The sequence below is a fragment of the Harpia harpyja genome, chromosome 19, assembly GCF_026419915.1.
Source record: "Harpia harpyja isolate bHarHar1 chromosome 19, bHarHar1 primary haplotype, whole genome shotgun sequence".
Taxonomy (NCBI): domain Eukaryota; kingdom Metazoa; phylum Chordata; class Aves; order Accipitriformes; family Accipitridae; genus Harpia; species Harpia harpyja.
Window position 1 is genome coordinate 15,974,840 of NC_068958.1, and position 22,547 is coordinate 15,997,386.

The following is a 22,547-nucleotide window of genomic DNA, read 5'->3' on the forward strand; positions in this document are numbered from 1 at the left end:
TCGCCCCATGCTTCCGGCGGCGTTTCTCCCCTTGCAACCGTTTCGTGCGCCAAGGAGAAAAACCCAATAGCCCAGATGTGCTGTCAGGGGCCCAGCGGTACGTCTTGGTTAACAAGGACCGTTTTGTTTCTCGCCCTTGCTGATTCTGGCTTGACTTCCCTCGTTTGAAATAGGAGTGGGCTCCTTCCTTGTCTCACGAGGGCCCAGGAGGGTCCCTGCGCAGGGCCACGGGCTGCGCTGGGACCACTGGGCAGCGCGGCCTGTACCAGGGTCCCAGCATGGCAGCACGGGGACACAGGGCGCATGGAGCACAGCCCCGCCATGTCCCCCCTCACTGGCCGGTGGGAGTCCCACGCCGGTGCAGGCCCAAGCTGCGCTGGGGCGGTGCGGGGCTGCAGCTTACCCAGCCATGCCACCCGCTTTTGCAGGGGAGCACGAGGTGCCCGTTTCCCCATGGGCAGCCCAGGCCTGCCCGGACCCCTGGGCCGCCCCCGTGCAGTGGGCCGTCCAGGCAGCAGAGCTGCCAGTGCCATTGATGGCAGGAGGGCCCTGGCAGCAAAGGGCGCCTGGGGGCCTTGCGGCAGGCTGGGCGGCTCTCGCACTCGGGCAGTTGGGCGGTATTTGGGTGTGATCCTCTGGGTAGGAACGGGCTTCCCTTGTCCAGCTCTGGAAGGGGGTTCCTGTGGGATCGGGCAGCGATGGCAGCATCCCGCCTGGGGCTGGGCCCCTCAGGCTCCACATTGACACGGGGGGACTCCGCCTCCCACGGTGGCCTGTGGGCAACTGCCCAGGGCCACCGTGCCCCCTTCTCCTCAACAAGATGCACAACAGCTCCTCTGGGCTGACCTAGAGACCCCAGTGGCTTCTCTGGGATGACCCAGCAACCCTACTAACCTCACGTGACAACTACAATTGCTACCGAAAAAGCCGGTCGAAGAAACTCTCTAAGGCTCAGTTTTGGAGTCTTAGAAAGCAGGCATTCTTTATTGCAGCGCTGGATGCACGGGGCATAGCTCCTCCTTGCGTGCATACCGTTACCCACAGCAAGCAAAGCTTATATTGTTCTAATATATACATATTCATTACATTTCCCCAAACTGTTGTACCTATTCATGTAATTTCCCAGAAATTATTTACATAGTGTCCGCCCTTTGGGGCATGCGCTATTAAATGGGTCGGTGGTCTTTTGGGGTCTTTGAAACCCTCTGGTGGTCATTTTCTTGGTGTCCGCTAATTGAACTCTCTCTTAAGGCACGCGCAGTGCGGGTCATCTCAGGGGTGGTTCATCTCTTCTTCCTAGTTAGCTGGCCCTGGCAGGTTTTAATCACAAAGCTCAGCAGAACTTAAGGCTTCTCATCTATTTGTGCATACTGTTAACAAACCTCAAGGTTTTCTTACATACCAAAAGCTTCAAAGTCGCTCAAGCAAGCACAAATTAAAAGCGCTACAAAATACAATGGAGTCTTTCAGCTCCAGCCTTCATTCAAGGCATCACAACAGCACCCTGGCACGCCCACCCACCAGCCCCACCTCTCAGGAACCCCTTGGGATCCTCCGACAACACCCAGGGAATGCTCCCGCTACCCTGACGCCCTCCCAATACTACATGCTGTTAGACAGCCGCCAGGAACGTGGGCTGCTAACCCTCCCCATCCCTGCAATCCTTTGGACGAGCTTTCCGAGTGGACAGCGAGACTGGCTGCCCGGGATGTCCGTAATGGAGAAGGCGCCACACCCCCGGACACGATGTCCCCAGTAGCAACAGCGGGAGGGAAAACCAAAGTGTTGCAGCGCCTGGGGGACCAAAGAGCCTAACCTTATGCAACCCAACCCTAACCTGGGTGGAGCCCACGACGGGAACACCTCAAGGGCTGCAGAACTGGACAGCCTTTCTGGGAGCCCCAGAGACGGTGGTCCGTCAAAAGGAGCGACAGGTCAGGGTCGTCCAAATGCCACGGGGAGGTCAGAATAACACGGGGCAAAACGCTCGAAAATTCCCCGTCGACACTTATCAATGTGACACAAAAGGACCCCCGACAGAGAGTGGCGAGATCTAGAACGGGGACGTTCATGGGCTGAGGAATGGGCTTTCCGACAGGCCAGTCAGACAGGCTCCCCACACCCGTTTTACAGAAACGACGGGTTCACCGACAAACCAACAGCCCGGATGCCGGGAAGGTGCTAGGCCAAACTGTTCCGTCTGCTCCTCCGGCCCCGCTGTCGGGAAAGTGAGGGAGGAGCTGCCAACCCCCGGCCCGGGGAGCCCCGAAGAGCTGTCCCAATGTTATCTACGCAAGTAGAGGGTTAAAAATTGATGAAGAATTTAGTGAAGTTAGATGTCGCACACACTAAGAAAACCAAATAGGTGCACAATGTCTAGGATCAGGGTGACCGTTTCTGAGGTTGTTAGAAGCCATGAGTTAGAGAACTTCTCATGAGGAGTTGGCTATCCTTGAAGAAGGAACATCCTGGAAAATATGTCAGCTGTACCTATTCTAATTATCAGGTTTATACTTTGTGAAATGTGTTCACCTGATTCGTGTCAATATAAAACAATGCTAGAGTCGCATAGTAAAATGTGACCCTCGCTGAATTTATAATCTTTAACCACTTTGTCGGTCTTTGTATAACCGCAGACCGAGGGGAAACAGATAGCATGTATATAGTTCTTTTTTTGCTAGCTCAAAACTGGTTTTGAGCTGATTAACTACACAGTGTTAAGCAAGAGATCTTAAGGGAGAACTGAGGCATTTGTCATGGTGTTGAACGATGTTGTGAATGGGGTGACCCTTGGTATGTGTGAGTATGGGGTGTATTGAGATAACTGTGTATAGGCAATTTGTTATATGCATTTGTTAAAAGGGAAGTGTCTCTTATGTCTTGCTGTTGAACTTGTTTGGGTTTTGGTAGCCACAGCTGGTATTGTGCAGGGTGTCGGCTGTTACACAAGATGTCTGCTGTTGTGCCTGAGCAGTGGGGGAGCCTGGTCGGAGATGCATTGCCTGGAGGACCCCCTGGTTGCTGGGGAGAGTTTGAAAAGATACAAAAAGAACTACTGCACCTGCGCAGCCAGGAGGTGGAAAGTTTTTTAGGGAGAACACGCCTATTATGAATATGTAACTAATGCTAGACTGTAAAAGAAGCTGTGTTGTTTTTCACAGCACGCGTCTTGGTAGAGCAGAGGCTCCCGGCGCGCCCAGCGCTGTTTGCTTGCCTTTATTCATTTAATAAATTGTAAACTTTAATTAAAATCCGGTTTGGGACTAAATCATTTATCACATACTTCGTTTTGGATAGTCAGCTAAACTGGGTCCTTAAGCAAACTACCCTCATTGTAATGCTGAAAATGACACCCACTGGGCAGGAGACCCCGGCCCAGGCGGAGACCCTTACTCACAGAGCACGCGTGGTAAGAGTAAAGATTGTGTAACCATATGCAACTTACTAACCGATGGGCATTAGAGGGCAGTCTGAGGAAACCTACCAACTGATAAGGATGTATATAAAAGGAACTCTGGAGAATCCCCAGGCGTGCTAGCTTTGTGGAGCTACCACCTAGCACCCAAACTTGCACAGCTTTGTAATCAACAATATCTCGTCTCTGTGCGTGAGACTGGCTCATTGCACACCGCGTACCGACACCCCCTTTGGGGACGACACCAAGGCTCGAGGCTCGGGGCTCGGCCCGCAACCCGCGCCTGCAGGCTGCCCAGTTGCAACGCCAGCGGGGCCGGGGCGGGGCGGGGCGGGGCGGGGCCAGAGAAGGGCTCTGCAGTGGCTGGCGGGGGGCCCTGCCTGTCACCGCCTGGCGGGCGCCATTGGCCGAGAAGCCCGGACGAGGGTGGGCGGGCTCCTGGGAGAGCTCCTGCAGAGCCGGCTCTGGGGGCGGGTGGCAGTCTCCCTGCTCGTAACGGAAGCCGGGTCCTTCTGCCTGCCCGAGGCTGGTGCTCCTTGCGGAGCCTCCTCGCTAGGTTAAATCTTAGGAATGCTTAATATCGCCCTCTGTTTTAGGAAACAATCACGTTCTGACCTTTTCCACACACTCCCGCCCGCCCCCCAATGGACCTTCTTGCGCACCCCACTTTGGAGACAGGTCTTCTACGCCGATCTCAATTGCCACATCTTCTTCTTTTGTTTTATTTCCCCCCCGCCCCCGTTTTTCTTCGCTTTTTTACGTCTGTCTTGCTTTTTCTTCTTGGGTTGCGGCTGAGGCTTTCTAGTTTGCCATCTTCCCGTGAACCTGCACTCGATAAATGCAGGTGTACGCTGGGTTTCCCCAGTTGCTCTTCACGAGAAGTTTGATATATGAAAAGGCTCTGGGAAGCGGCGCGTCCTGCGAAGAAAAGAGGGAAAAGGAAACGGGGACGTTAAGAGCGACAATGCAACCAACGTATCTCCCCCTGCCAGCCCTGCTCCTGCTCAGGAGGAAGCTCTTGGAAGCGGCTGTGGAAATGTGAGGCTCGCTGCTGGCACCGGGGCTGCTGGGCAGGCTGGGGAGACGGGGAGGGGGAAGGCACCTGGCTGGCATCCTCTGCATGCCGGCCCGGCTGGGGCTGCGTCTCCCTTCCCTCTGCCCCTTCCCTCTGCTGCTTGCTCTGTGCTGACAGAGAGGCCGGGGAGGTGCTCCTATGCAGGGGGCAGCCGGCATGCAAGGCCACCAAGCTCCCGCTGTCTGCTCTGCCTGCTTTCCTCCCGGCAGGCGTGAGAGCACCGGGAGAGAAGGGGCATGCTATGCTGGGAGGAGAGGACACTGTCCAGCCTGCCAGCAGGCCACAGGATGGAGCGGCGGTGCTGCCCGACGGCTTTCGCCGCCAGGCGTCCATTTCTCCACGGCACAAAGCCGTTGCTTGGGTGGAGTGGCCGCGTGTGCAGCTGGCTCTGCTGAAGGCATGGGTGCAGCCAGGGATCTCTCAGGACTCGTGCTCCCACGGGCCTGGCCCTGCCCTTGCTATCCTTTTGCTGCCACCACCGCGTGCTACTCAGCCCTCCCAACCCCGCCGGGTCTCTCTCAGCGGTGGTCCGGGCCCCTCTGCCCAGGGAGAAAGCATTCACTCTCTTCCTGCCATGGACTTGCAGGCAAACCTGTTTTGCTCTTGTCCCCGTGCCTGGACCCTACCTTCAGAGGGAAGGTCTGAGTGGCCTCTTTTTCCACGTTGTACGTGAACGTCCCAAGGAGAGTTTCCTCTTCTCCGTCCGCATCCACTCCCTCGGGGGCAAAGCACAAGGAGAGCAGCTCAGACTCATCCCGACAAAGAGGGAACGTACGCGCTGGATCGGCCCTGTTATCTGCCCAGCCTCTCCTGCGGCTCTAGCAGTAGTCTAGCACTGGTTAGGGCGCAGCTCAGTCTCTGCCTTGAGTTTTGGTCAAGAACCCCCAGGTGCTTGGCCAGAACAAGTCTTAAGAGGGATGAAACCTCTAGAGCCTTTGAAGTATCCCGCTGGGGCACTGCAGTGCTCAGGAGAGAGCAGGACACAAAGCTCCGCGGATGCACACAAGCAAGCAAGACCCGGTCATGGCTTTTCCCCGGGGCCAGATCCCCACCAGAAGCGCCCAGCAGAGACTTACAAAGACAGCGACGTCTCTGGGCGCGCTGGTGACGGTCCCAGATGGAGAGACCTCTTTGTAGATGTGCTGCATCGTGACGGCGGTCAGGTGGACTCGTGCTGGCAACCTGATGACCACCTGGCCCTGAGGCCCTTGTAAAGGCCAGCAGTCTCCTGGGGAAAGATCCGGCTGCAACCAGAACGCGAGAGCGATGAAGGGTGAGAGAGTGTTGGGGCCAACACAGCTGCCCACGTAGCTTGAAGCTTAGGCACCGGTGCGTCTGTGGGGTCTATTTCAGCTCGAAAGTGAGGCGCCTGTGAGGAAATGGACAAAGGCAGGAGGCCTTCTTCCCTGCCTGACAAAGGGGGCTCTCAGTATTATGGCGCAGAGGAGAATACCGCTTAGGAAACCATCCTAGTCAGGGCCGAGCAGAAACATGTCTCTGCCCAGTGGCTCTGCAGGGCACCCCCCACCTCCCGCCTCCCACCCCTGAAAAGGCGCTGTTAGGGATGAGTGTGGAAACGGGGTCACCAGGGAGAAGCTCTTTCACTCAGCTGTGGCAGAGGACTATGGGTGAGATGCAGCAGTTCAGCTCAGTTCAGCTCTGTTCCCCTCCTGAGGGGAACCACTGATTTCTTTCTAGCAAGCCCAGCCCTGTGTTTGAGCTTTGGTTTCAGGAACCTGATCAACACGCTGAGCTTGAGCAGTACCACTGGACTGAGGGGAAAGCCCCTGAGGTTGGTCCCCAACTTCACAGGAAGGAAGGAAGGAAGGGAGGAAGGGAGGAAGGAAGGGAAAAGGAAGGAAACCAGCACTGATGATTTCTGCTACGATACCTGCAAGATAGTATCAGGAGGGTTGGCAGGGCGAAAGAACCATAAAACCCTGCAGCCCCAATTCTCTTTGCAGTTGTAGGTCTCAGAAGTTCTCTGCATGTCGATGGTGGCACCTGTAAGGAAGGGAGAGCAGGTGACTGCAAGAGGCCACAGACGAGGAGGACTTGGTGCTCAGACACTATTTGTGCCGCCGCCGGCCAGCTCCACGTCTGTCAGTCACCACGCTGGTGGGGGTGCCCAGCTGCGCAGGGGAACGACGGCATCCACGTGCCTGGTGACTTCTTCTCTCACAGTGCCACGAGGAGAAGGTCTGAGGGGTCTGGGAGACAGCAGGTGCCCGTGTGAATGACAGCAGACCAAAGCTGAGGGCTTGCTGCGTGGGCAGCAAAGGACGGCCCAGCCATTCCCTTTTCAAATGCAGGGGAGAGGAAGAGAGCCCCTCCATCAGCACAGGAACGCGTGCCAGGGCAGCACCAGAGGCACGCGTGCGGAGGCCGAGGGCAGGACTGGGAGGGAGTCTGAGAGACCCACTCTGCCACAGCTTTGCTCTTGGACCCCGTGAAGCGTTGAAGCTCCCCCACTTTGGAGAGCAGCGCCTGGAGCACAGGCTCCTCTGGGGAGCGCTACAGACAAGCGCAGGGCAAGGAGACTGGGCTGCTTGTGTCCATACCAGAGCTTTTCAGGGCCCAGTCAGACATCTCGACATAGACTTCCAAAGCCGTCTTGGACGCTGCCTGGTTCACTTCCTGACCTTCCTGGGAACGCTGCCATAAAGGAACACAGAAAAGGACCGCATCAGCGGGCAGGTCAGCGTGGCTACTAGCGCCCGCGGAGGCAAAGGGTCAGCGTCAGAAATGCAAGGCAAGCCTTGTCCACGGAGATGCAAGACTCTCTGCTGCTGACATGAGCCGCGAGGACTGAGGAACAGTATCTGTGGCCGTGGCCCCGAGGTGGGTTGACGAGGGTCCCCACACCCTCGTCCCCACCCTCCACGCTCTCCAGGTCAGCCGGGAGCCGGGCTCAGGCCCTGCAAGCGATGGCTGGCCCCGTGAGCGTGCCTGGGTCTCACCACTGCCTCAGGGGCCCGGCCAGAGCAGCCAGAGGCAATGGTGTGCCAAGGGAAGGCTGTCGGGAGTTCTCCGCTGCCTGAAGCGGCCCGGTTAGACTGGGGCTGGAGAAGGGCCTGTGCAGTGCAGAAGCTCACCCAGCAAAGCCCCTGGGGTAAAGGCTGGGTTGCTGCAGTCAGCAGTCCGACCCCACCAACAACCCCACGGAGTACCTTCTCGGGGGGTTCTGCCCAGCCAAGCCTCCTTCCCCAAAACGCAGGCTCACCTTCTTGGCACTGCTGATCTCCGCCCTCAGTTGAGCCACCTCCTCCAGAAGAAGCTGCATCTTCTGGTTTTGCTCCGCCAACAAAGCGCACAAGTGCCTGCAGGAACAAGAAAGCAGATCTTGTCAGAGAGCAGCCCATCCCCTCTGGGGGGGTGTCTGAGCTCAGCAAGGAGGAGAGACACAGGTGCTTTCCCTGCTTTGCGAGTGCTTCCCTTCTGCACCAGGTTGAGCAAAAGGCAAAGGCAGGGGGGAAGCACGGGAGCCCTGGCTGTTAGGAAAATGAGTGCAGCTAGCACGAGGTCGGCTGACGCTTCTGCACAGAGCCAGTTCCAGCTCAGGCAACATCTCTTACCGCTGCATCTTCCATTCTGCTGCAGACTCACACGTCAGCTCCTGAAAGGGAAAAACGCTCCGTTAGAGCATCCACTACCAGAGCTGCCGGGGCTTCCCAGGAGAGGCTTCCCTAGGAAGACACGGCACAAGCTGCTGCTTCTTTGGGTCACCCTGCATGGAAGCAGAAGAGCCCGTGATTTATCCAGCCACTGTCAGCAACGCTCCCTTGCAGGAGGTGCCCGTCCCACAAGAGTCACCGACCTCCATCAGTCCCTTGGCCCGCATGGTCCACAGTGGCAGTGAGGTCCTGCAGTAAACGCCAGCTGCAATTCACATCACCAAGAGACGGTTATCTGACTAGGGTTGCCAGCGATCCCTGCAGTCCCCTTGTCTCCTCCCTGTTGCCTTGGGGGGTGGGACAGCAGGTTAGCTGAGGAGGTGGGGAACGTGGGGTGCAGAGAGAGGACGCGCCTCTGACTGGGGGTCATCAGCCCAGGCTTGAGGGCACTGCGCAGGCGTGATCTTCAGGTGTGCTCGGTGCCCCAGAGCTATTCCCCATCTCCCCTCACTGCTTCAGCGAGCACCAAGACCAGGCTGCATGGGCTAGGAGAGGTACCTCTCCATCGGCCCCCCTGCATGGCCCCTCCCCTCTGGGAATCCCCAGTTCGGGCTTGGAAACCTACACCCTTCTCTCGCAGACTTGCAGACTAAGCAAGCCATTCGGACCAGCGGCCAGAGCAGCAGCACGGCTGGGAGACTGCCAGTCTTCCTGGTAGTCCGAAAGCCGGTCCCAGTCAAGGACATACTCACGAAGCACTTGGGCCACGGGAGTTTCCACCCATACTGGCCCAAAAGGAAAGCTGGCCAGCTGAAAGCTGGCATCCAGCACAGCCAGGCTGTCGCTCTCGGGTGTTTGCCCATGGGAACTCACCAAGAGCCACTGGGAGCAACAAGATGACAACTTTCAAGAACCTCTTCTGTAGGGCCATCTTTTGCCTGGAAAAGAGGGAGTCCTGTGGCTGTCAATGACCCAAGTCTCGGGCAAGCCCCTGCACAGGTAGATTTCCCTTTTCAGGCCAAAAAGCCACCGTTCTGGAAGCCTGCTGCTGACAGGAGAGCTGACAGAGCAGCGCCCAGGAGGAACACGATTTCTGTCCACACCGTTCAACACTGCCGGCAGATCTTCCCCAAAGGGCGGGCTCCAGGAGCACCTTCCGAAAGGGAATGCAAATGATCCCGGGAGGTAAAGAGGTCGAGCAAATGAAGACCTGCTTTTCAGCTTCTCAGCAGTCTTTCTGGTGTGGACCCCGCTCTATCTTTGGCTGAGAAAGCACGCCTGTTCTCACTTGCGATCATACCGATCTCTCTCAGGGCTGTTTTGCCGCACAGCGGGGAAGCACAGGAGCCTTGTCTGGCTTTCCTCCCAGAGCCCTCCCCGACCCACACGGTCTCTTGCTGGAGCTGGGGAAAACCCTTCCCTGCAGAGGCTTGGCTCCGCACCCGAGCGTCCGGCTACGTGGCAGTTTGTCCTACCGCAGCCAAAGTTTGGGGCTCCAGCAAATGTGTGGGAGTGAGACTGCCGAGGGGCTTTGCTCTTGGCCACAGCACGAGCAGCGCCCGAGTGGGAGCCCCAGCTGCTGGCTGGGCAACACCCTCTGCCCTCCCCTTGGCTTGCACTGACCCTCAGACATCCCCTTTCTCCCCCCGTCCACAGCAGAAACATGTAGTACGTACACGGCGAAGACGCGTGTGCTCAGCATGTGTCTCCACAGGGAGACAAGGGCACCTGCCGGCTGGCAAGCAAGGCTGAAGGCCGTCCCTGGGCAAAGAAACCAGACAAAAGTTAGGCCTGTCTCTTGAGGTCTCTTCACTAGGATGCCCAGCCACACGTGTTGCAGCTCCCTGTGGGGAGGCGGGCACCGAGTCCTACCCACTCCCTCCCTGGGGCAAAGAGCAGCAGGGCAGCCTGCACTTCTCCTGCCACTTGTGACATCTGGCCAGAGCTCTGGCACACTGCAGCTCTCCAAGTTCACCCCAGAGGACTTCGCGGCAAGCAGCAGTGCTGAGCTTACTTGCAATTTCTGTGGCCTTGTCGCGCCACTTGGCAGGCCCTTGAATGGCTGAGCCGGCAGCTGGCATCGAAGGCAGGGTCAGCACCTCCATCTCTATGCAGAGGTTACTGTGGGAGGAAAAAGACAAATGCCGGTTGCCCACCGTCCCCACGCCACGGGAGCCGAGGTGGGCTCAGGAGTAGCCTGAGCGGAGGCCCTTGCCAGAGGACGGGCCGTCCCAGCAGCAGCGAGAGAGGGCAGCACAGCTGGGCTGCTTCTAGGGGTCCCCTCCTCTCCTTTCCCCATCCTTTGCTTTACAGGCCTGCAGCGGGAGAAGAGGAAGCAAGCTGGCAGCGGCAGTCCCCCGCCTTGGGAAGCCGACCCGGCAGCACAGCCCGATTCCCACCCCGTCCCTCCCTGCTCCCTGGGCCCTGGCACTAACCCGCCCCTTGGCAGGCACCTCTCAGTGGCCGTTCGGGGAGGGGGCACAGGCTGCTGTCCCCCACCGCGGCCCCCCACTTCTTCCCTGGGCACTGCCGGTCTCCCAGCCCCTCTCCTCTCTGCACAGCTGCCCCCCTCAGCCAGGCAGGACTGTGCCTCAGCGTCCCGAGGGGGCCAGTCTCAGGTCCCAGGGGCTTGGCCCCCCCGCGCAGCAAAATCTCCCTGTGCTGCTAGCAGGGCTGGGCTCCGACCCCTGCAGCACGAGGCTACCGCCTCCCCAAAAGCCCCTGCCGCACCCTGGCTTTTGGCCGGGCGAGAGAGCCGGGCTTTCAGCCCAGACCCATCCCCACAGAAGGGGGGCTTTGCAAGCCACGGGGCTCTTCAGAAAACCTCTGTCGGCTTCCCCATGCTTCCCCACTGACCGTGCTAGGCCACGTCCGTGCTACCACCCTAACCTGAAGCCCCGGGCAGGAGCAGCCCACTTCGTACCTACTCGTCTGGCAGCGGCTCGGCCCCGCTGCCTCTCCTGCCGGCTGTTGGTCGGCCTCATTCCCCAAGGAGCCTTCGGAGGCCCCTTGGCGTCTTCTCTGGGGGGCCTTTCTCCTCGCCATCCCTGGGCAAAGGCAGGCTCCCCGCTCAGCTCTTCCTCCTCCTCAGCCCCAGCAGTGCGGCCTGTCCGGGCAAAACCAGCGCCGGTGGCAGCAGCCCCACGCTGCCCCCCAGCAGGAGTGCGCCTGCCCAGGGCAACAGCCACACGGCAGCTGTGGGATCCTTCCTGGCCCGCCACAGGGCTGTGTGGTGGCCAGCTCTGACCTCACAGTGGCAGTGGCTCTGACGTCACAATGGGGCTCCCCAGGGCTGAGCAGGGCAGGGAGACCCCGTGGTCTCCCCTGGGGCAAGACGGCTGCGGCCCTCCCGGGCGGTGGGAGCCCATGCCTGTGGGCCCCCCCGAACCCTGCCACGCTCCCCTGCCGGGTCTGGCTGCCTGGCCTGGCCTGGCCTGCCGGGGAGGGTTCCAGCTCTCCCGGGCATCCTCGGGTAACCAGAAAGGGCGCTGGAAAGGGGACTTTGCTCTCGCCCCATGCTTCCGGCGGCGTTTCTCCCCTTGCAACCGTTTCGTGCGCCAAGGAGAAAAACCCAATAGCCCAGATGTGCTGTCAGGGGCCCAGCGGTACGTCTTGGTTAACAAGGACCGTTTTGTTTCTCGCCCTTGCTGATTCTGGCTTGACTTCCCTCGTTTGAAATAGGAGTGGGCTCCTTCCTTGTCTCACGAGGGCCCAGGAGGGTCCCTGCGCAGGGCCACGGGCTGCGCTGGGACCACTGGGCAGCGCGGCCTGTACCAGGGTCCCAGCATGGCAGCACGGGGACACAGGGCGCATGGAGCACAGCCCCGCCATGTCCCCCCTCACTGGCCGGTGGGAGTCCCACGCCGGTGCAGGCCCAAGCTGCGCTGGGGCGGTGCGGGGCTGCAGCTTACCCAGCCATGCCACCCGCTTTTGCAGGGGAGCACGAGGTGCCCGTTTCCCCATGGGCAGCCCAGGCCTGCCTGGACCCCTGGGCCGCCCCCGTGCAGTGGGCCGTCCAGGCAGCAGAGCTGCCAGTGCCATTGATGGCAGGAGGGCCCTGGCAGCAAAGGGCGCCTGGGGGCCTTGCGGCAGGCTGGGCGGCTCTCGCACTCGGGCAGTTGGGCGGTATTTGGGTGTGATCCTCTGGGTAGGAACGGGCTTCCCTTGTCCAGCTCTGGAAGGGGGTTCCTGTGGGATCGGGCAGCGATGGCAGCATCCCGCCTGGGGCTGGGCCCCTCAGGCTCCACATTGACACGGGGGGACTCCGCCTCCCACGGTGGCCTGTGGGCAACTGCCCAGGGCCACCGTGCCCCCTTCTCCTCAACAAGATGCACAACAGCTCCTCTGGGCTGACCTAGAGACCCCAGTGGCTTCTCTGGGATGACCCAGCAACCCTACTAACCTCACGTGACAACTACAATTGCTACCGAAAAAGCCGGTCGAAGAAACTCTCTAAGGCTCAGTTTTGGAGTCTTAGAAAGCAGGCATTCTTTATTGCAGCGCTGGATGCACGGGGCATAGCTCCTCCTTGCGTGCATACCGTTACCCACAGCAAGCAAAGCTTATATTGTTCTAATATATACATATTCATTACATTTCCCCAAACTGTTGTACCTATTCATGTAATTTCCCAGAAATTATTTACATAGTGTCCGCCCTTTGGGGCATGCGCTATTAAATGGGTCGGTGGTCTTTTGGGGTCTTTGAAACCCTCTGGTGGTCATTTTCTTGGTGTCCGCTAATTGAACTCTCTCTTAAGGCACGCGCAGTGCGGGTCATCTCAGGGGTGGTTCATCTCTTCTTCCTAGTTAGCTGGCCCTGGCAGGTTTTAATCACAAAGCTCAGCAGAACTTAAGGCTTCTCATCTATTTGTGCATACTGTTAACAAACCTCAAGGTTTTCTTACATACCAAAAGCTTCAAAGTCGCTCAAGCAAGCACAAATTAAAAGCGCTACAAAATACAATGGAGTCTTTCAGCTCCAGCCTTCATTCAAGGCATCACAATAGCACCCTGGCACGCCCACCCACCAGCCCCACCTCTCAGGAACCCCTTGGGATCCTCCGACAACACCCAGGGAATGCTCCCGCTACCCTGACGCCCTCCCAATACTACATGCTGTTAGACAGCCGCCAGGAACGTGGGCTGCTAACCCTCCCCATCCCTGCAATCCTTTGGACGAGCTTTCCGAGTGGACAGCGAGACTGGCTGCCCGGGATGTCCGTAATGGAGAAGGCGCCACACCCCCGGACACGATGTCCCCAGTAGCAACAGCGGGAGGGAAAACCAAAGTGTTGCAGCGCCTGGGGGACCAAAGAGCCTAACCTTATGCAACCCAACCCTAACCTGGGTGGAGCCCACGACGGGAACACCTCAAGGGCTGCAGAACTGGACAGCCTTTCTGGGAGCCCCAGAGACGGTGGTCCGTCAAAAGGAGCGACAGGTCAGGGTCGTCCAAATGCCACGGGGAGGTCAGAATAACATGGGGCAAAACGCTCGAAAATTCCCCGTCGACACTTATCAATGTGACACAAAAGGACCCCCGACAGAGAGTGGCGAGATCTAGAACGGGGATGTTCATGGGCTGAGGAATGGGCTTTCCGACAGGCCAGTCAGACAGGCTCCCCACACCCGTTTTACAGAAACGACGGGTTCACCGACAAACCAACAGCCCGGATGCCGGGAAGGTGCTAGGCCAAACCGTTCCGTCTGCTCCTCCGGCCCCGCTGTCGGGAAAGTGAGGGAGGAGCTGCCAACCCCCGGCCCGGGGAGCCCCGAAGAGCTGTCCCAATGTTATCTACGCAAGTAGAGGGTTAAAAATTGATGAAGAATTTAGTGAAGTTAGATGTCGCACACACTAAGAAAACCAAATAGGTACACAATGTCTAGCATCAGGGTGACCGTCCCTGAGGTTGTTAGAAGCCATGAGTTAGAGAACTTCTCATGAGGAGTTGGCTATCCTTGAAGAAGGAACATCCTGGAAAATATGTCAGCTGTACCTATTCTAATTATCAGGTTTATACTTTGTGAAATGTGTTCACCTGATTCGTGTCAATATAAAACAATGCTAGAGTCGCATAGTAAAATGTGACCCTCGCTGAATTTATAATCTTTAACCACTTTGTCGGTCTTTGTATAACCGCAGACCGAGGGGAAACAGATAGCATGTATATAGTTCTTTTTTTGCTAGCTCAAAACTGGTTTTGAGCTGATTAACTACACAGTGTTAAGCAAGAGATCTTAAGGGAGAACTGAGGCATTTGTCATGGTGTTGAACGATGTTGTGAACGGGGTGACCCTTGGTATGTGTGAGTATGGGGTGTATTGAGATAACTGTGTATAAGCAATTTGTTATATGCATTTGTTAAAAGGGAAGTGTCTGCTATGTCTTGCTGTTGAACTTGTTTGGGTTTTGGTAGCCACAGCTGGTATTGTGCAGGGTGTCGGCTGTTACACAAGATGTCTGCTGTTGTGCCTGAGCAGTGGGGGAGCCTGGTCGGAGATGCATTGCCTGGAGGACCCCCTGGTTGCTGGGGAGAGTTTGAAAAGATACAAAAAGAACTACTGCACCTGCGCAGCCAGGAGGTGGAAAGTTTTTTAGGGAGAACACGCCTATTATGAATATGTAACTAATGCTAGACTGTAAAAGAAGCTGTGTTGTTTTTCACAGCACGCGTCTTGGTAGAGCAGAGGCTCCCGGCGCGCCCAGCGCTGTTTGCTTGCCTTTATTCATTTAATAAATTGTAAACTTTAATTAAAATCCGGTTTGGGACTAAATCATTTATCACATACTTCGTTTTGGATAGTCAGCTAAACTGGGTCCTTAAGCAAACTACCCTCATTGTAATGCTGAAAATGACACCCACTGGGCAGGAGACCCCGGCCCAGGCGGAGACCCTTACTCACAGAGCACGCGTGGTAAGAGTAAAGATTGTGTAACCATATGCAACTTACTAACCGATGGGCATTAGAGGGCAGTCTGAGGAAACCTACCAACTGATAAGGATGTATATAAAAGGAACTCTGGAGAATCCCCAGGCGTGCTAGCTTTGTGGAGCTACCACCTAGCACCCAAACTTGCACAGCTTTGTAATCAACAATATCTCGTCTCTGTGCGTGAGACTGGCTCATTGCACACCGCGTACCGACACCCCCTTTGGGGACGACACCAAGGCTCGAGGCTCGGGGCTCGGCCCGCAACCCGCGCCTGCAGGCTGCCCAGTTGCAACGCCAGCGGGGCCGGGGCGGGGCGGGGCGGGGCCAGAGAAGGGCTCTGCAGTGGCTGGCGGGGGGCCCTGCCTGTCACCGCCTGGCGGGCGCCATTGGCCGAGAAGCCCGGACGAGGGTGGGCGGGCTCCTGGGAGAGCTCCTGCAGAGCCGGCTCTGGGGGCGGGTGGCAGTCTCCCTGCTCGTAACGGAAGCCGGGTCCTTCTGCCTGCCCGAGGCTGGTGCTCCTTGCGGAGCCTCCTCGCTAGGTTAAATCTTAGGAATGCTTAATATCACCCTCTGTTTTAGGAAACAATCACGTTCTGACCTTTTCCACACACTCCCGCCCGCCCCCCAATGGACCTTCTTGCGCACCCCACTTTGGAGACAGGTCTTCTACGCCGATCTCAATTGCCACATCTTCTTCTTTTGTTTTATTTCCCCCCCGCCCCCGTTTTTCTTCGCTTTTTTACGTCTGTCTTGCTTTTTCTTCTTGGGTTGCGGCTGAGGCTTTCTAGTTTGCCATCTTCCCGTGAACCTGCACTCGATAAATGCAGGTGTACGCTGGGTTTCCCCAGTTGCTCTTCACGAGAAGTTTGATATATGAAAAGGCTCTGGGAAGCGGCGCGTCCTGCGAAGAAAAGAGGGAAAAGGAAACGGGGACGTTAAGAGCGACAATGCAACCAACGTATCTCCCCCTGCCAGCCCTGCTCCTTGCTCAGGAGGAAGCTCTTGGAAGCGGCTGTGGAAATGTGAGGCTCACTGCTGGCACCGGGGCTGCTGGGCAGGCTGGGGAGACGGGGAGGGGGAAGGCACCTGGCTGGCATCCTCTGCATGCCGGCCCGGCTGGGGCTGCGTCTCCCTTCCCTCTGCCCCTTCCCTCTGCTGCTTGCTCTGTGCTGACAGAGAGGCCGGGGAGGTGCTCCTATGCAGGGGGCAGCCGGCATGCAAGGCCACCAAGCTCCCGCTGTCTGCTCTGCCTGCTTTCCTCCCGGCAGGCGTGAGAGCACCGGGAGAGAAGGGGCATGCTATGCTGGGAGGAGAGGACACTGTCCAGCCTGCCAGCAGGCCACAGGATGGAGCGGCGGTGCTGCCCGACGGCTTTCGCCGCCAGGCGTCCATTTCTCCACGGCACAAAGCCGTTGCTTGGGTGGAGTGGCCGCGTGTGCAGCTGGCTCTGCTGAAGGCAGTGGGTGCAGCCAGGGATCTCTCAGGACTCGTGCTCCCACGGGCCTGGCCCTGCCCTGCCCTTGCTATCCTTTTGCTGCCACCACCGCGTGCTACTCAGCCCTCCCAACCCCGCCGGGTCTCTCTCAGCGGTGGTCCGGGCCCCTCTGCCCAGGGAGAAAGCATTCACTCTCTTCCTGCCATGGACTTGCAGGCAAACCTGTTTTGCTCTTGTCCCCGTGCCTGGACCCTACCTTCAGAGGGAAGGTCTGAGTGGCCTCTTTTTCCACGTTGTACGTGAACGTCCCAAGGAGAGTTTCCTCTTCTCCGTCCGCATCCACTCCCTCGGGGGCAAAGCACAAGGAGAGCAGCTCAGACTCATCCCGACAAAGAGGGAACGTACGCGCTGGATCGGCCCTGTTATCTGCCCAGCCTCTCCTGCGGCTCTAGCAGTAGTCTAGCACTGGTTAGGGCGCAGCTCAGTCTCTGCCTTGAGTTTTGGTCAAGAACCCCCAGGTGCTTGGCCAGAACAAGTCTTAAGAGGGATGAAACCTCTAGAGCCTTTGAAGTATCCCGCTGGGGCACTGCAGTGCTCAGGAGAGAGCAGGACACAAAGCTCCGCGGATGCACACAAGCAAGCAAGACCCGGTCATGGCTTTTCCCCGGGGCCAGATCCCCACCAGAAGCGCCCAGCAGAGACTTACAAAGACAGAGACGTCTCTGGGCGCGCTGGTGACGGTCCCAGATGGAGAGACCTCTTTGTAGATGTGCTGCATCGTGACGGCGGTCAGGTGGACTCGTGCTGGCAACCTGATGACCACCTGGCCCTGAGGCCCTTGTAAAGGCCAGCAGTCTCCTGGGGAAAGATCCGGCTGCAACCAGAACGCGAGAGCGATGAAGGGTGAGAGAGTGTTGGGGCCAACACAGCTGCCCACGTAGCTTGAAGCTTAGGCACCGGTGCGTCTGTGGGGTCTATTTCAGCTCGAAAGTGAGGCGCCTGTGAGGAAATGGACAAAGGCAGGAGGCCTTCTTCCCTGCCTGACAAAGGGGGCTCTCAGTATTATGGCGCAGAGGAGAATACCGCTTAGGAAACCATCCTAGTCAGGGCCGAGCAGAAACATGTCTCTGCCCAGTGGCTCTGCAGGGCACCCCCCACCTCCCGCCTCCCACCCCTGAAAAGGCGCTGTTAGGGATGAGTGTGGAAACGGGGTCACCAGGGAGAAGCTCTTTCACTCAGCTGTGGCAGAGGACTATGGGTGAGATGCAGCAGTTCAGCTCAGTTCAGCTCTGTTCCCCTCCTGAGGGGAACCACTGATTTCTTTCTAGCAAGCCCAGCCCTGTGTTTGAGCTTTGGTTTCAGGAACCTGATCAACACGCTGAGCTTGAGCAGTACCACTGGACTGAGGGGAAAGCCCCTGAGGTTGGTCCCCAACTTCACAGGAAGGAAGGAAGGAAGGAAGGAAGGAAGGGAGGAAGGGAGGAAGGAAGGGAAAAGGAAGGAAACCAGCACTGATGATTTCTGCTACGATACCTGCAAGATAGTATCAGGAGGGTTGGCAGGGCGAAAGAACCATAAAACCCTGCAGCCCCAATTCTCTTTGCAGTTGTAGGTCTCAGAAGTTCTCTGCATGTCGATGGTGGCACCTGTAAGGAAGGGAGAGCAGGTGACTGCAAGAGGCCACAGACGAGGAGGACTTGGTGCTCAGACACTATTTGTGCCGCCGCCGGCCAGCTCCACGTCTGTCAGTCACCACGCTGGTGGGGGTGCCCAGCTGCGCAGGGGAACGACGGCATCCACGTGCCTGGTGACTTCTTCTCTCACAGTGCCACGAGGAGAAGGTCTGAGGGGTCTGGGAGACAGCAGGTGCCCGTGTGAATGACAGCAGACCAAAGCTGAGGGCTTGCTGCGTGGGCAGCAAAGGACGGCCCAGCCATTCCCTTTTCAAATGCAGGGGAGAGGAAGAGAGCCCCTCCATCAGCACAGGAACGCGTGCCAGGGCAGCACCAGAGGCACGCGTGCGGAGGCCGAGGGCAGGACTGGGAGGGAGTCTGAGAGACCCACTCTGCCACAGCTTTGCTCTTGGACCCCGTGAAGCGTTGAAGCTCCCCCACTTTGGAGAGCAGCGCCTGGAGCACAGGCTCCTCTGGGGAGCGCTACAGACAAGCGCAGGGCAAGGAGACTGGGCTGCTTGTGTCCATACCAGAGCTTTTCAGGGCCCAGTCAGACATCTCGACATAGACTTCCAAAGCCGTCTTGGACGCTGCCTGGTTCACTTCCTCACCTTCCTGGGAACGCTGCCATAAAGGAACACAGAAAAGGACCGCATCAGCGGGCAGTTCAGCGTGGCTACTAGCGCCCGCGGAGGCAAAGGGTCAGCGTCAGAAATGCAAGGCAAGCCTTGTCCACGGAGATGCAAGACTCTCTGCTGCTGACATGAGCCGCGAGGACTGAGGAACAGTATCTGTGGCCGTGGCCCCGAGGTGGGTTGACGAGGGTCCCCACACCCTCGTCCCCACCCTCCACGCTCTCCAGGTCAGCCGGGAGCCGGGCTCAGGCCCTGCAAGCGATGGCTGGCCCCGTGAGCGTGCCTGGGTCTCACCACTGCCTCAGGGGCCCGGCCAGAGCAGCCAGAGGCAATGGTGTGCCAAGGGAAGGCTGTCGGGAGTTCTCCGCTGCCTGAAGGGGCCCGGCCAGAGCAGCCAGAGGCAATGGTGTGCCAAGGGAAGGCTGTCGGGAGTTCTCCGCTGCCTGAAGGGGCCCGGCCAGAGCAGCCAGAGGCAATGGTGTGCCAAGGGAAGGCTGTCGGGAGTTCTCCGCTGCCTGAAGCGGCCCGGTTAGACTGGGGCTGGAGAAGGGCCTGTGCAGTGCAGAAGCTCACCCAGCAAAGCCCCTGGGGTAAAGGCTGGGTTGCTGCAGTCAGCAGTCCGACCCCACCAACAACCCCACGGAGTACCTTCTCGGGGGGTTCTGCCCAGCCAAGCCTCCTTCCCCAAAACGCAGGCTCACCTTCTTGGCACTGCTGATCTCCGCCCTCAGTTGAGCCACCTCCTCCAGAAGAAGCTGCATCTTCTGGTTTTGCTCCGCCAACAAAGCGCACAAGTGCCTGCAGGAACAAGAAAGCAGATCTTGTCAGAGAGCAGCCCATCCCCTCTGGGGGGGTGTCTGAGCTCAGCAAGGAGGAGAGACACAGGTGCTTTCCCTGCTTTGCGAGTGCTTCCCTTCTGCACCAGGTTGAGCAAAAGGCAAAGGCAGGGGGGAAGCACGGGAGCCCTGGCTGTTAGGAAAATGAGTGCAGCTAGCACGAGGTCGGCTGACGCTTCTGCACAGAGCCAGTTCCAGCTCAGGCAACATCTCTTACCGCTGCATCTTCCATTCTGCTGCAGACTCACACGTCAGCTCCTGAAAGGGAAAAACGCTCCGTTAGAGCATCCACTACCAGAGCTGCCGGGGCTTCCCAGGAGAGGCTTCCCTAGGAAGACACGGCACAAGCTGCTGCTTCTTTGGGTCACCCTGCATGGAAGCAGAAGAGCCCGTGATTTATCCAGCCACTGTCAGCAACGCTCCCTTGCAGGAGGTGCCCGTCCCACAAGAGTCACCGACCTCCATCAGTCCCTTGGCCCGCATGGTCCACAGTGGCAGTGAGGTCCTGCAGTAAACGCCAGCTGCAATTCACATCACCAAGAGACGGTTATCTGACTAGGGTTGCCAGCGATCCCTGCAGTCCCCTTGTCTCCTCCCTGTTGCCTTGGGGGGTGGGGCAGCAGGTTAGCTGAGGAGGTGGGGAACGTGGGGTGCAGAGAGAGGACGCGCCTCTGACTGGGGGTCATCAGCCCAGGCTTGAGGGCACTGCGCAGGCGTGATCTTCAGGTGTGCTCGGTGCCCCAGAGCTATTCCCCATCTCCCCTCACTGCTTCAGCGAGCACCAAGACCAGGCTGCATGGGCTAGGAGAGGTACCTCTCCGTCGGCCCCCCTGCATGGCCCCTCCCCTCTGGGAATCCCCAGTTCGGGCTTGGAAACCTACACCCTTCTCTCGCAGACTTGCAGACTAAGCAAGCCATTCGGACCAGCGGCCAGAGCAGCAGCACGGCTGGGAGACTGCCAGTCTTCCTGGTAGTCCGAAAGCCGGTCCCAGTCAAGGACATACTCACGAAGCACTTGGGCCACGGGAGTTTCCGCCCATACTGGCCCAAAAGGAAAGCTGGCCAGCTGAAAGCTGGCATCCAGCACAGCCAGGCTGTCGCTCTCGGGTGTTTGCCCATGGGAACTCACCAAGAGCCACTGGGAGCAACAAGATGACAACTTTCAAGAACCTCTTCTGTAGGGCCATCTTTTGCCTGGAAAAGAGGGAGTCCTGTGGCTGTCAATGACCCAAGTCTCGGGCGAGCCCCTGCACAGGTAGATTTCCCTTTTCAGGCCAAAAAGCCACCGTTCTGGAAGCCTGCTGCTGACAGGAGAGCTGACAGAGCAGCGCCCAGGAGGAACACGATTTCTGTCCACACCGTTCAACACTGCCGGCAGATCTTCCCCAAAGGGCGGGCTCCAGGAGCACCTTCCGAAAGGGAATGCAAATGATCCCGGGAGGTAAAGAGGTCGAGCAAATGAAGACCTGCTTTTCAGCTTCTCAGCAGTCTTTCTGGTGTGGACCCCGCTCTCTCTTTGGCTGAGAAAGCACGCCTGTTCTCACTTGCGATCACACCGATCTCTCTCAGGGCTGTTTTGCCGCACAGCGGGGAAGCACAGGAGCCTTGTCTGGCTTTCCTCCCAGAGCCCTCCCCGACCCACACGGTCTCTTGCTGGAGCTGGGGAAAACCCTTCCCTGCAGAGGCTTGGCTCCGCACCCGAGCGTCCGGCTACGTGGCAGTTTGTCCTACCGCAGCCAAAGTTTGGGGCTCCAGCAAATGCGTGGGAGTGAGACTGCCGAGGGGCTTTGCTCTTGGCCACAGCACGAGCAGCGCCCGAGTGGGAGCCCCAGCTGCTGGCTGGGCAACACCCTCTGCCCTCCCCTTGCCTTGCACTGACCCTCCCCTTGGCTTGCACTGACCCTCAGACATCCCCTTTCTCCCCCCGTCCACAGCAGAAACATGTAGTACGTACACGGCGAAGACGCGTGTGCTCAGCACGTGTCTCCACAGGGAGACAAGGGCACCTGCCGGCTGGCAAGCAAGGCTGAAGGCCGTCCCTGGGCAAAGAAACCAGACAAAAGTTAGGCCTGTCTCTTGAGGTCTCTTCACTAGGATGCCCAGCCACACGTGTTGCAGCTCCCTGTGGGGAGGCGGGCACCGAGTCCTACCCACTCCCTCCCTGGGGCAAAGAGCAGCAGGGCAGCCTGCACTTCTCCTGCCACTTGTGACATCTGGCCAGAGCTCTGGCACACTGCAGCTCTCCAAGTTCACCCCAGAGGACTTCGCGGCAAGCAGCAGTGCTGAGCTTACTTGCAATTTCTGTGGCCTTGTCGCGCCACTTGGCAGGCCCTTGAATGGCTGAGCCGGCAGCTGGCATCGAAGGCAGGGTCAGCACCTCCATCTCTATGCAGAGGTTACTGTGGGAGGAAAAAGACAAATGCCGGTTGCCCACCGTCCCCACGCCACGGGAGCCGAGGTGGGCTCAGGAGTAGCCTGAGCGGAGGCCCTTGCCAGAGGACGGGCCGTCCCAGCAGCAGCGAGAGAGGGCAGCACAGCTGGGCTGCTTCTAGGGGTCCCCTCCTCTCCTTTCCCCATCCTTTGCTTTACAGGCCTGCAGCGGGAGAAGAGGAAGCAAGCTGGCAGCGGCAGTCCCCCGCCTTGGGAAGCCGACCCGGCAGCACAGCCCGATTCCCACCCCGTCCCTCCCTGCTCCCTGGGCCCTGGCACTAACCCGCCCCTTGGCAGGCACCTCTCAGTGGCCGTTCGGGGAGGGGGCACAGGCTGCTGTCCCCCACCGCGGCCCCCCACTTCTTCCCTGGGCACTGCCGGTCTCCCAGCCCCTCTCCTCTCTGCACAGCTGCCCCCCTCAGCCAGGCAGGACTGTGCCTCAGCGTCCCGAGGGGGCCAGTCTCAGGTCCCAGGGGCTTGGCCCCCCCCGCGCAGCAAA

At 58.6% G+C, this 22,547-nt stretch overlaps 2 protein-coding genes across 2 annotated transcripts; both read right to left on the bottom strand.

Annotated features, from left to right (window-relative positions):
• Positions 1-4,189: 4,189 nt before the first annotated feature.
• On the bottom strand, positions 4,190-8,313 carry LOC128154219 (sperm-associated antigen 4 protein-like). The gene is made up of 8 exons (XM_052814483.1): positions 8,308-8,313; positions 8,066-8,106; positions 7,714-7,810; positions 7,052-7,145; positions 6,382-6,494; positions 5,567-5,734; positions 5,117-5,206; positions 4,190-4,333 (listed from the first exon to the last, which is right to left on the bottom strand). Exons 1-8 carry the CDS (start codon positions 8,311-8,313, stop codon positions 4,217-4,219), a joined length of 726 nt encoding a protein of 241 aa, XP_052670443.1. The 3' UTR covers positions 4,190-4,216.
• Positions 8,314-16,896: 8,583 nt separating this feature from the next.
• Positions 16,897-18,740, bottom strand: LOC128154220 (SUN domain-containing protein 3-like). Its single transcript, XM_052814484.1, has 4 exons — positions 18,678-18,740; positions 18,008-18,120; positions 17,181-17,348; positions 16,897-16,995 (listed from the first exon to the last, which is right to left on the bottom strand). The coding sequence occupies exons 1-4, from the start codon at positions 18,703-18,705 to the stop codon at positions 16,897-16,899; spliced, it is 408 nt and encodes a 135-aa protein (XP_052670444.1). The 5' UTR covers positions 18,706-18,740.
• Positions 18,741-22,547: the final 3,807 nt, after the last annotated feature.